The following is a 13742-nucleotide window of genomic DNA, read 5'->3' on the forward strand; positions in this document are numbered from 1 at the left end:
TAAACATTTCTAAAAACATAATTCCACTTTGACGTTATGGAGTATGGTGTATAAGCCAGTGACACAAAACATCTAAATTAAAACCATTTTAAATTCAGGCTGTAACAACAAATGGTGGAAAAAGTCAAGGGGTGTGAATACTTTCTGAAGGCACTGTCCCTAATAAAAAGTACATTTACTACACTATCAGATCTGTTATGTCTCTGAATATATTAGAACAGGCAAAGCTCCATTTAGAATACATAAAATACTAGACATACACACATTTGCATGACAACAAGACAGTAGTAAGTGAGGCTGTGGTGCTGTTCTTCCACCAGACCTTTACCTCTCCCTCTATACACCCCACTCTCCCCCAGCGGAGATCACCATCCAGGTCGACGAGTCAGACTGCCTGTCGGCCGCCAGCTCCCACATGGACATGGAGACTGAGCGCTTCCTGTCCACGGGCACCCAGGGCGGCCGCCGCGTCTCCTTCAACGAGGCGGCGCTCTTCAACCACGGCAGGAAGGCCCTGGATAAAGGCCGCAGGTCAGACAGATCCAGACGCCCACCCACTCCCCCGCACTAGACCACGCTGAATATGCTCAGTATTCTGCACTACAATTCAATGACTGCCTTGGCAACAAAGTGTTTGTTTTAAAAATCTGTGAGAAGATTGGGCGCATAGTTTGTTACATTAGAAGACATTATGGAGACAACTGTGTAATGCATAATAAAGGCAGTTTTAAAAGAGTTGTTATGGATGGTTTATTACAGGAGAATTATAGGGATTGATGCTCTGAAAATGGATTATACACATTCATAGAAAGGGTTTCCAAAAGACATACTCGTGTAACATAATTGTGCAATGTAGCCCACTTTAGCTATAGGATGTGGGTCTGTACCCCAGGAGTTTGACAAAAATGTACTATTTACTGTTCTGATTACGTTGGTAACCAGTTTATAATGGCAATTGGGCACCTCAGGGGTTTGTGACATATGGCCAATATATGACGGCTAATGACTGTGTCCAGGCACTCCGTGTTGCATTGTGCATAAGAACAGCCTTTATCCATGTTATATTGGCCATATACCACACCTCTGGCCTTATTGCTTAAATGTATTATGTATGGTAACTAAGCTCTGTGTGCTCTCTCTTTCTGACTGTCCGGGTTCTTTGCATGAGCGCCACCTCATTCTGATATGCAAATTAAGTTTAGAGATTCTGTAGGGCAAAATACATATTACAGCTGAGCCTTGAGATTGAAGTGAGAAAATCTGTTTTTTATCGCTTGAAAGTTAACACAGTTCAGTAACTGCACCCATGTTGCATCAGCATTCTCTATTCACCATCACTCCCTAAACTAATGTTCTCTGATTCGGGTCCCAGGAACCAACAGTGTGTGCAAGCTTTTTTTCCAGCCCAGTACTAAAAACTTCCAACAAAGAAAATGATTTGTCTAATCAGGTGTAGTGATCGCTGAGAACAAAATACTTCACTCCTTGTGGCTCCCGAGGACAAGGATAGAAGAACATTCCTTGTAAGGGATTGCACAATAGCATTTTTATTGTATCAGCCTTGAACTCTCTGAACTGTTTCTCAACTGTTTTCCACCTCAGGTACACGTTGACTGAGGGTGACTTCCACCACCTGAAGAATGCGCGACTCACACACCTCCACATCCCGCCCCTGGCCCTCAAGATCGTCACCATCCACGAGTGTGAGTCATCGGAGAACAGCATTGCTATGACGACCCGCCCCGCCGCCAAGTCCAGCCTTTCCATCTTCCAGGTGACAGCGGTGCTGCTATTAGCATTGATACATCATTAGTCATGACTTGACCAATTAGGCCATCTATCAGTGTGGGGCCCACAGCGTGTTTCAGCCCTATCAGATACAGCCCATGGATCATTCTGCCTCCTCTTTCCAATGAGACATATACATTGATTTTGCCTTTAACTGAGGTTTCTCAATCATTATGTGTATAGCCGGCACTGTGTGCCCTGCGGCCCCTATGTCCCCTACCCCAGACAGCGTTGACCAGTCTGAGTGTCAGCCCCAGCTCAGCCCTCCCTGGGGACACCCTCAACTCGGTGGTGGACTCCAGCTTCAGTCAGAGTTCCCTGGTCCCGGGACCCATGGAGCCCAGCAGCAGCGTGAGTCACTTACCCCCTATCTCTGTCTGTCTGTCTGTCTGTCTGTCTGTCTGTCTGTCTGTCTGTCTGTCTGTCTGTCTGTCTGTCTGTCTGTCTGTCTGTCTGTCTGTCTGTCTGTCTGTCTGTCTGTCTGTCTGTCTGTCTGTCTGTCTGTCTGTCTGTCTGTCTGTCTGTCTGTCTGTCTGTCTGTCTGTCTGTCTGTCTGTCTGTCTGTCTGTCTGTCTGTCTGTCTGTCTGTCTGTCTGTCTGTCTGTCTGTCTGTCTGTCTGTCTGTCTGTCTGTCTGTCTGTCTGTCTGTCTGTCTGTCTGTCTGTCTGTCTGTCTGTCTGTCTGTCTGTCTGTCTGTCTGTCTGTCTGTCTGTCTGTCTGTCTGTCTGTCTGTCTGTCTGTCTGTCTGTCTGTCTGTCTGTCTGTCTGTCTGTCTGTCTGTCTGTCTGTCTGTCTGTCTGTCTGTCTGTCTGTCTGTCTGTCTGTCTGTCTGTCTGTCTGTCTGTCTGTCTGTCTGTCTGTCTGTCTGTCTGTCTGTCTGTCTGTCTGTCTGTCTGTCTGTCTGTCTGTCTGTCTGTCTGTCTGTCTGTCTGTCTGTCTGTCTGTCTGTCTGTCTGTCTGTCTGTCTGTCTGTCTGTCTGTCTGTCTGTCTGTCTGTCTGTCTGTCTGTCTGTCTGTCTGTCTGTCTGTCTGTCTGTCTGTCTGTCTGTCTGTCTGTCTGTCTGTCTGTCTGTCTGTCTGTCTGTCTGTCTGTCTGTCTGTCTGTCTGTCTGTCTGTCTGTCTGTCTGTCTGTCTGTCTGTCTGTCTGTCTGTCTGTCTACGAACAAATCAATCAAATGTTATCTACAGTATTAAACACTACGTTAAGCGACTCAGTTAATCCCTCATCACATACAAAGGGTACAGGGCATTCAGAAAGTGTTCACCCCCTTGACAAATGTTGTTGTGTTACAGCCTAAATTCTAAATGTATTAACATTTTTAAATAAATATCACCGGCCTACACACAATAGCCCATAATGTCAAAGTGGAATTAGATTTTTTTATTTAAGTATTCAACGCATAAATAAGTTCAGGAGTAAACAAGTCACATAATAAGTTGCTTGGACTCACTTAGTGTGCAATAATAGTGTTTAATGACTACCTCATCTCTGTACGCCAAACATACAATTGAATATCGCTTTGAACATTGAAGTTATTAATTACACTTTGGATGGTGTATCAATACACCCAGTCTCTACAAAAATACAGGCGTCCTTCCTAACTCAGTTGCCGAAGAGGAAGGAAACTGCTCTGAGATTTCACCATGGGGCCAATGGTGTCTTTAAACAGTTACAGAGTTTAATGGCTGTGATAGGAGATAACTGAGGATGAATCAACAACATTGTAGTTACTCCACAATACTAACCTAATAGACCCTTTCTGTGTTTGCAAACATTACCACACGAGGGCGATGCGCGTAAGTTGATGGCATAACAAGAGGGAGTTCTTTATAGGACACCATAAAAAAAGTCTCTGTTTACGTGTGTGAAGTCCACTCATAAGCAACAACTTTTGGATTATAATTGGATTGTAAGGCTCGTATGAATGTTCTGCTTAATATGTTTGTCACACTTTTTTTGGTTACTACATGATTCCATATGTGTTATTTCATAGTTTTGATGTCTTCACTATTATTCTACAATGTAGAAAATAGTAAAAATAAAGAAAAACCCTTGAATGAGTAGATGTTCTAAAACTTTTGACCGGTAGTATATAATCTTAGTGACTGTTCAAGCTGGAATAAAAACATAATTGTAAGTTTATGAGAACCCCAAAAAAGTAATATTGTTTAGAATTAATAAAAACGTAAATCTATGTTGAATGGGCGCAGATGGCTATGGCTTTCTTACTGCCGCAAAGAGTTGCGCACATCTGTGTGTGATGTCAGTGTGTCATGTACTGGAAAAGGGTCTGACATAATGAAAGAAGGAAGCCTGTACAGAATAAAAATATTCCAAAGCATGCATCCTGTTTGCAACAAGGCACTAAAGTATTACTGCAACAAATGTAGCAAAGCAATTAACTTCTTGGCCTGAATACAGTGTTAAGTTTGGGGCTAATCCAATACAACACATTACTTAGTAAAACTCTCCATATTTTCAAGCATAGCAGTGGCTGCATCATGTTATGGGTATGCTTGTAATCGTTAAAGACTGGTGAGTTTTTCAGGATAAGAAAATCAATGGAATGGAGCTAAGCACAGGCAAAATTACGGAGGTAAACCTGCTTCAGTCTGCTTTGCACCAGACACTGGGAGATGAATTCACCTTTTCAGGACAATAACCTAAAACACAAGGCCAAATCTACCCTGGAGTTGCATACCAAGAAGACAGTGAATGTTCCTGAGTGGCCGAGTCACAGTTTTGTCTTAAATCTATTTGAAAATCTATGGCAAGACCTGAAAATGGTTGTCAAGCAATGATCAACAACCAATTTGATAGACCTTCAGAATTTTGAACAATGTTGCACAATCCAGGTGTGGAAAGCTCTTAGACTTACCCAGAAATACTCACATCTCTAATCGCTGCCATAGGTGCTTCTTCAAAGTATTGACTCAGGGGTGTGACATAAATTAGTATTAGTAAATTAATTTTAAATACATTTGCAAACAATTCCTAAAATATGTTTTCACTTTGTCGTTATGGGGTATAGTGTGTAGAGGGGTAAAAAAACTAAAATTTAATCAATTTTGAATTCAAGGCTGTAACACAACAAAATGTGGAATAAGTCAAGGCGTATGAATATTTTCTGAAGGCACTGTATGTATGGGAGGGCCGAATATTGAATTACCGTATTATTGGGTTGGATGTAAACCCTTACGTTTAAATTAAAATCCTAATTTAACTATGGAATACAGTTAGCCGCTAATCACGAGTATTAATTGGTCTGGAAACGTTGGAGCCTAGACGTCATCATGAAGCCTCTGAACCCTTAGAGGAGGAGTAAAGCATGTGCATCCTCAGTGGTGGAGGATGATGGGTAAACAAGGGAGAGACTCTGGAAAGGCCTTGTTCGGGGAAGATTACAGACACCACTGCTCCCCACATCTCTTCATCGCTCCTGGCTGTTCACCGGCCCCACTTCCTTCTCCGTGGTAGATAGGAGAAAGTTAACTGTTGTATGGAAAATGTTCACATTTTTGTTTCTTAACTTTGGGAGGAGAGCGAGTAAATAAACTCATTTTTATATCAACTTACATTTTTTCTTTAAGGTGTTGAGTACCTTTCATATTACAATTACAAAAACGTTACTGCCCATACAATATGGACAATTCCCTTATATCCCCTCCTTGACGTGGACGTCGATTTAAGGCAGCCCCCCGCACCTCTCTGATTCAGAGGGGTGGGGTGAAATGCGGAAGACGCATTTCGGTTGAATGCATTCAGTTGTACAACTGACTAGGTTTCCCCTTTCCCTTTCCTTTCCCTCTCTCTCCCCCAGATTGAGGTGATGGTTTCTGGCTCCAGGAATGGGGGCAGTTCGTCTTTGAGTGAGGGGGCGTCGGTGACGTCTGTGACGGGTGCGTCCCCTAGCGCGGGAGTGGGGCAGGGCCCGGTCCTGCAGTTCTTCACCAAGCTGAGGCGCCATGCCAGCCTAGAGGGGGCCAGCCCATACTTCAAGATCAAGAAGTGGAAGCTGGACAGCAGCCAGCGGGCTTCTAGTCTGGACACCAGAGGTAGAACAGACTTCTTATTAATATTTACGTATAGTATGTTTCAGGCTTACTGTATGTACAGAATGATGGATGGAGCATCGGCCTCATTTAAATGGTTCTTTGTACTCAAATTTAGTGTACAAATTGTATTTTAAAGACAATGCTTCTTAAGAATGAGGTCCAACTGCAAGAAGCTTCACTTAACTGCCAAGGCGCGTTGTGTACACTACACACACACACACACACACACACTCTCTCTGACAGATGGCTTTATGACGCAGGACTCTTCTCTTCCAAGGCATTGTGAGCCTAACTGAAACCTCCCCACAGCTTTCCTCACAAACACACAAATACTGCTCCCTCTCCTGCTCCCCCTACACACAGCTAACAACAGAACACACAGGACTAACACCCCCCAAATAGACTATATATACAAAAGTTTGTGGACACTCCTTCAAATTAGTGGATTTGGCTATTTCAATCACCCCCGTTGCTGACAGGTATATAAAATTGTGCACAAAGCCATGCAATCTCCATAGACAAACATTGGCAGTAGAATGGCTTTACTGAAGAGCTCAGTGACTTTCAACTTAGCACTGTCATTGGATGCCACCTTTCCAACATGTCAGTTTGTCAAATTTCTGCCCTGCTAGTGCTGCCCCAATCAACTGTAAGTGCTGTTATTGTGAAGTGGAAACATCTAGGAGCAACAACGGCTCAGCCGCGAAGTTGTAGGCCACACAAGCTCACAGAACGGGGCCGCTGAAGCGTATAGCGGGAGCTTCGTGAAATGGGTTTCCATGGCCGAGCATCCACACACAAGCCTAAGAACGCAATGCCAGCTGGAATGGTGTAAAGCTCACCGCTATTGGACTCTGGAGCAGTGGATACGTGTTCTCTGGAGTGATGAATCACGCTTTACCATCTGGCAGTCTGACGAATGAATCTGGGTTTGGCGGATGCCAGGAGAACGCTATCTGCCCTAATGCATAGTGCCAACTGTAGAGTTTGGTGGAGGAGGAATAATGGTCTGGGTCTGTTTTTCATGATTTGGGCTAGGCCCTTTAGTTCCAGTGAAGGGAAATCTTAACGCTATATCATACAATGACATTGTAGATGATTCTGTGCTTCCAACTTTGTGGCAACAGTTTGGGGAAGGCCCTTTCCTGTTTCAGCATGACAATGCCCCCGTGCACAAAGCGAGGTCTATACAGAAATGGTTTGTCAAGATCGGTGTGGAAGAATTAGACTGGTCTGCACAGAGCCCTAACCTCAACCCCATCGAACACCTTTGGGATGAAATGGAACGCCAACTGCGAGCCAGGCCTAATTGCCCAACATCAGTGCCCGACCTCACTAATGCTCTTGTGGCTGAAGGGAAGCAAGTCCTTGCAGCAATGTTCCAACATCTAGTGGAAAGCCTTCCCAACTTCATATTAATGCCCATGATTTTGGAATGAGATGTTCGACGAGCAGGTGTCTCTTCAGCTGACTGGTACAGTACATAAGCAGATAAGACATGCTAACCTCTCACCATTACAATAACAGGGGAGGTTAGCATTTCTGGGGGGGTATGATATTTGTGCATCTAACTTTGTCACTCATCATTATTCACGATTCATTTTACATTTACATTTTAGTCATTTAGCAGACGCTCTTATCCAGAGCGACTTACAGTAGTGAATGCATACATTTCATACATTTTTTTCTCCGATTCATTCAGGACTATGCATAATCATGGTAAATTCCACATCAATGTAATTTCTTTAAATACACTTTAAATACACATAAATTAATTTTCTGGTCCACTAAAATGTGGGGACTATGTACAAACAGTGCTATAATTTTTAAACGGTTCACCCGATATGGATGAAAATACCCTTAAATTAAAGCTGTCAGTCTGCACTTTAACCCCTAGTCATTGTATCATTTCAAATCCAAAGTGCTGGAGTACAGAACCAAACAACAAATGTGTCACTGTCCCAATACATTTGTAGCTCACCTATATGTTTGGGGCAAATCCAATACAACACATTACTTAGTCCCACTCTCCATATTTTCAAGCATTGTAGTGGCTTCATCATGTTATGGGTATGCTTGTAATCTTTAAGGACTGGGGAGTTTTTCAGGATAAACGTAATGGAGCTTAACTAACACATGCAAAATCCTAGAGGAAAAACTTGTTCAGTTGGCTTTCCACTAGGCACTGGGAGACTATTTCACCTTTCAGCAGAACAATAACCTAAAACATAAGGCCAAATCTACACTGGAGTTGCTTACCAAGAAGACAGTGAATGTTCCTGAGTGGTCAATTTGACAGTTTGAAGAATTTTGAAAAGAATAATGGGCAAATATTGTACAATCCAGGTGTGCAAAGCTCTGAGAGACTTACCCATAAAGCTATTTCTGTATTTCATTGTCAATAAATGTGCAAGAAAGTCAAAAACAAGTTTTCACTTTGTTATTATCGGGTTTTGTGTGTAGATGAGTAAAAAAAAAAACTATTTCATCCATTTTGAATTCAGGCTGTAACATAACAAATTGTGGAATAAGTCCAGGGGTATGAGTATATTCTGAAGGCACTGTATTCATGCTACACACAGCACAACTGCTGCTACCAGACTCTTATTATGATTGCTAAATACTGCACAATTTAAAACACTTGCCCCCAGTCCCCCAAAACGCATGTAAATATTGGACTATAAATTGTGCCTTCCTGTATTATACTTATGCTAAAATGTTTTCTATTCTACTGAGACATTTACATTATGTTTGTATTCTTATCTTTTATTATTTCTTATTTTTGAAGGAACCTGCAAGTAAGCATTTCGTTGGATGGTGTTTACCATGTGTATCCCGTTCATACACCTAATACAACTTGAAACGTGATATACCATGGTGAATGTTGGTGCCAACATCCCATGTCTCTCTGTGGCCTTGGACTAATGTTTGCTCTGCTTTGTCCTGTGTGTCAGGGTCCCCTAAGAGGAGGCAGTTCCAGAGGCAGCGCGCCGCCAGTGAGAGCATGGACCAGGAGGATAACGACGCCCACCACATGGACCTCATCCAGTACATCGCCCGCACCCAGGACGTCACCTACCACCCCAGCCCCTCCGCCTCCGCCCGCCTCCTCTCCCCCTCCTCTTCCTCCAAGCCACCACCCTCCCTCGGCAGGTATCTTTAATTCCCTCGCCATCCTTCCACCTCACCGCTTTGCCTCAGTCATCAATACGGTAACTAACAGTATTATGGATAGTTTTGTGTATGTTTTTCCTGTTAAGGTTAGGATTTGAGGAGAGTAAGCTGATCCTAGATCTGTGCCTAAAGGGAACTTTTACCCACAGCTGCTTAACAAGCCAGCCCATTCCATCGCTGATGCAGAGTGATGATGTCATGGACAGGAATAGTTTTTGGGGTCAATGGGAGAATCTCAACTGCCAACTCCTCGCATCCTCTCTCCTCTCCTCGCGAGGGGACCCAAGCAGTATGCAATTAAGATTTTCCATTAGTGACCCCCTTACTTGAAGTTACTGTGGACGCAGAGCTGTGATGTATTTTAAGGAATACAAATATGTATTTATATACTGAATAAAAATAACTTTGTAAACCACTTTAACCATGTATTTCTCTCTATATTTCTCCAAGCCACTGTATATGATCAGCTTTTAAGTAATAATCAAAGCCAATCCATATTTGTTTCTTCTACAGTGCTGGAAGCTGAAAGTATTCATGTTGATTCCTGAACATGCATAGTTGCTAACATAATGCAAGCCATATGTCATGCTTCTAATGGATAACTAACTGGGACCAGTAAAATCACAATGTAGGGAAATTCTACACATTTGCAAAACACATGACATTGGTGCATTGCAGTTCAGTGGTTTGTGGAAAACATGCTACAACCATAAGAAGTCATGGTGATCACTTGTAATCACAGTGGCTGCAAACATACTCAAACATCAGACATCAGATCTGTGTATGGGTGTTCTGTGACTGACTGTTGCACTGTGTGTGTGCGCGTGCGTGCGTGCGTGCGTGCGTGCGTGCGCGCGCCTGTCTTTGTACGTGTGTGTGTGTCAACGCAGGTTAGAGGTGGAGGTGGAGGTGGAGCCCAGCTGCAGCAGGGGCCAGGTACCAGGGTTGATCGGCCTGTCCCCGGAGCCCCAGGACGAGGCAGCGAGCCTAGGGGACTATAGACAGGAGAGCTTGGCCTCAGACCACCAGGCCTTGTACAGAGACATCTGGACGCTCCGGGCCTCTCTAGAGCAGTACGGCTCCTCAGACCATATCAACAACGACAGGGACTCCGTTCGCAGCGACGCCGACAGTGTCAGCTCCCTGGGGGGCCGGACCGAGAGGGGGGAGCTGCCCAGTAACCCCTCCCAGGACATCGGGGATGAACCCGAAGGGGATGTAGAGCTGCCTGTGGATGATGGGATGGGAGAGGAGAAGGAAGAGAAGAAGAAAGGGGGGAAGCAGGACAGTGTGGTGTCAGAGAGGGTTAGTGACGGGGAGTCAGGGAACCGTAAGCTCATGCAGATGGACAGTGGCTATATGTCTATAGAGGTTCCATCACGGGCGCCAGAGGAGTTGAGACTGTTTGGCAGTAGTGGCAGTATAGACAGGACGGCCCTGGAGAAGAGACACTACTTCACCAGTGCAGGGCGCACTGGCACAGTGGGCGAGAGCTTCGAGGCCCGCATCTTCGAGGAAGAGCCAGGCGAGGAGATGCTGGTGGGGGCGACGGGCGGCATCGCAATAGAAACGTCCAGGTCTCCCCTGGGCTGGTCTCCATATGGGCAGATGTTCACTCCACGAGAGGCGCAGCCGCACTCCCACCCACCCTTATCATTACACCGCCGCGACTACAGCATCGACAAGAAAACTGACGCGCTCTTCCATGAGTTCCTCCGCCACGACCCCCAGTTCGACCAGCAGGAGTCACCGAGGAAACATCGCTCGCGCATCCACCTCCGCAAACAGTGGCAGCGCAACAAGCAGTACAGTGACCCGGGCGTTCGCTACCAGTACCACTCCTTTGAGAGGCAGCGGAACCCCCTGCGACGAGGCGATAGCGTCAACTACCCTCTGGACACGGGCTTCCACAGCACACTGCCACGCATCGTCAGTGCGCCTGATGAGGAGGCCAGCGAGGGGGCCCCCAGTACCCCCCAGACGCCAAAGGCAGAGGCGGTGGTGGCGGGAGGGGCAGGAGAGGTGGAGGAAGGAGACAGGAGGAGGGCGAGTCCCAGCAGTAGCTGTGGCAGCAGCACCGTGACCATTAGAGACCTGGAAGGGAGGGCATCCTGTTCCCCTCCCACTGTTCCGGATAGAGAGGGCCTGCTAGGGGAGCAGCCTGACCCCCAGGAAGACACTAGGCAGGTGGTACACCCCCCTGAGGATCCCCCCCAGCCTCCTGACACGGGCAACGGCCGACAGACCATCACAACCGAGCTGACGGACAAGCTGAGCGCCACTCTGGACGAGCGGCTGTACACAGGCCTGCGACGGACCAAGGACACAGCGGCGGTGACAGAGTGTGTGGTGAAGGTCGTTCACGCCTCCCCAGACCACAGCCCAGTGTAGCATGTCTCCAGTCCTCCTCCACTCCTCCCTGATATTTTGTTTCATTTGATTTTAGTCTACGCCGGGTAACTACAATTTCTCTATCTGTCTGAATCAGCTGATCCCAGACCAGTAACAAGAAAACAGGCTACACTATACAGTATCATGTAGGCCATTTGAAGAATACACCCCTAGATAGTATTTACAGTACCATAGTGTCTCTTACTGCTGTGATTCCTTTCTCCTCTTAGAGAAGTGACGATGTAAAGAGCCAGTATGCCCTCTGCACTAGTCTATCCACTGTGAAACTAGGTGCTATTAGACTTGAAGTCATCTCAAGATCTGGATACAAAGTTTCTGGGCGTAATAGGCCAGTCTAGACTGATAGGCCTAGGCTTAATTGTAATGTGATGTAATTGAATCAGAATCTATGGTACTAGGAACAGAAACAGATCAGACCATGAATTTGAAAATGCAATTTGTTTTTCTCATAAACACTCATTAAATGGGTATGAAGATGCTGTCCTAATTTGGACACCAAATAAATTGCAGTATCCATATTAGGACCACCTCGTCATATCCACACTGGATCAGAGAATATTCTTCATCAAGTATCCTTGTTGTTTAATGTCTGGCCTCATGTTTCTATAAAAAAAAATGTCTTACTGCTTTCCAGAAAAGTGATGGTTGTTAGGACATGTTGTTCAATGCCTTTGCATTTATTGACACATTTCATTTAAATGTGTCTATGCTTGTTTTATATTTCACTCTGGTTGTGACTGTAATAAGTGGGATATTGGAGGCCAGGGTGAGAGCAACTTAAATGACAGGCTTTTACCTAATTTCTGTGCCAAAAATACCTTGTTAGCTAATGGAGGGATCTCAAATGTTACTGAACCAGGGGTTGGAACCAAAAAAATTGTTCCAATTGTTTAGTTTTGAACAGAACCGGTAATTTTTCATTTTGTTCCACTGTTCCGACCAGCAAAAAAGTTCTGAACAGTTTAGAACCCCTAAAAAAATTACTGGTTTATATTGTTCCTTTTTTAACCTGTCAAATCATTTATTTACATTTAGCTTATTGAATGACTGTCTGCACCAATCAGTGCAGACAGAGCAGGCAAGCTAGTTGTTTACATGCGTGATGGACAGGCAAGTGTAGCCTATGGTGCAAGATGCGACAAAGCTTTTGCGGGTGGAGAGAGCGAGAGAAGGTTGAAGTGCTGGGCATCTTGTTATGAAATGCATTATCTGAATTAGGTCAACAGAATTATACCTACGGAGGAGCGGCTTCTATGGAGGAACTTTGAATGTCCTTCGAGATAGCTAGCTGACAAGCTAGTGTGTGCAGAGCCACACCATAATTAAAAACATTTTTTGTAGTTAATAAATTTGACATGAAACATGATAACTAGGCCTATAGTATCCTTAACTAGCATTGAAAAAGTTAATCCATTATTTTCTAGCTAATCTAAAAGGTCTCCCGACTTCTGAATCAAGCTTGTAACCTCAGTACAGTAGCCTATGCTTTGGAGAGGAGAGGGGCAGGTAACTAACACACACACACACACACACACACACACACACACACACACACACACACACACACACACACACACACACACAGATTTTCAGCTTGCAGGCAGACACTGGAATAAGTTTGAGTGACAGAGTGAGGGCTTTGCATAGACATTTTGTTGTGGGACTAGAAAAAAAATGCCTGGAATGTAAAATAACGTCATTAATCGGTTCCAAAGCTTTTAAAAAGAACAGTTCTGTTCTAGAACAGTAAGGATCACTTTCGTTCCAGGTTCCATCTGTTCCTTGAAAAATGTTGTTCCTTTGTTCCAACCCCTGCTGACAACTCTGTTAGAATCACACATCAAAGGCTCCCTTGGCCTCCCCCAACAGTGTTGGTTAGTGCTGGTCTATAGCTGTAAAGGTTTAAATTAAAGCTTGGAATGGGACCGATGTTGCCCTCGCAGTCATTTGCGTTTATTGAATTTATTCATAAAGGCATAGTTTCTTGTGCATGGGTTTACCAAACAGGCTTTATTTGTTTGCTCACTTTCTTTTCTTTCCCCTCCTTCTCCTGTGAAAGTTGATAATGCAGCAGCGCATCCCTCTGGGCTATAAGGACTGCACTTCTTGTCCGTTACCAAACCAGAACAAAGTTGTTATTTGGAGCAAATTCCACATCTTCTCCTTTGACATCCTCTGTGTGGACTTTGCAACCCAATGCCGTTCAAGTATAACCCCATTATCAGATTATGTCTTATGTGCCAAAAGAAGGCAAGGAATGGCACGCCCGTTCCAGAATTACCTTGGAAACTATTTTGCACTTAACTGTGTA

General features: G+C 44.7%; 1 protein-coding gene across 2 annotated transcripts in view; it reads left to right on the plus strand.

Moving 5' to 3' along the window:
- cbarpb (CACN subunit beta associated regulatory protein b) overlaps positions 1 to 13356 on the plus strand; it is a 54047-nt gene extending 40691 nt beyond the window's left edge. For both annotated transcript variants that reach the window (XM_014216317.3, XM_014216315.3), the window contains 6 exons: positions 360 to 531; positions 1603 to 1774; positions 1972 to 2139; positions 5611 to 5845; positions 8800 to 8998; positions 9910 to 13356. In XM_014216317.3, the coding sequence (XP_014071792.2) occupies positions 360 to 531; positions 1603 to 1774; positions 1972 to 2139; positions 5611 to 5845; positions 8800 to 8998; positions 9910 to 11410 (2447 nt within the window). In that variant the 3' untranslated portion in view covers positions 11411 to 13356. The remainder of the gene's footprint in view (positions 1 to 359; positions 532 to 1602; positions 1775 to 1971; positions 2140 to 5610; positions 5846 to 8799; positions 8999 to 9909) is intronic.
- Positions 13357 to 13742: the final 386 nt, after the last annotated feature.

The sequence above is a fragment of the Salmo salar genome, chromosome 10, assembly GCF_965601325.2.
Source record: "Salmo salar chromosome 10, fSalSal1, whole genome shotgun sequence".
Taxonomy (NCBI): Eukaryota; Metazoa; Chordata; class Actinopteri; order Salmoniformes; family Salmonidae; genus Salmo; species Salmo salar.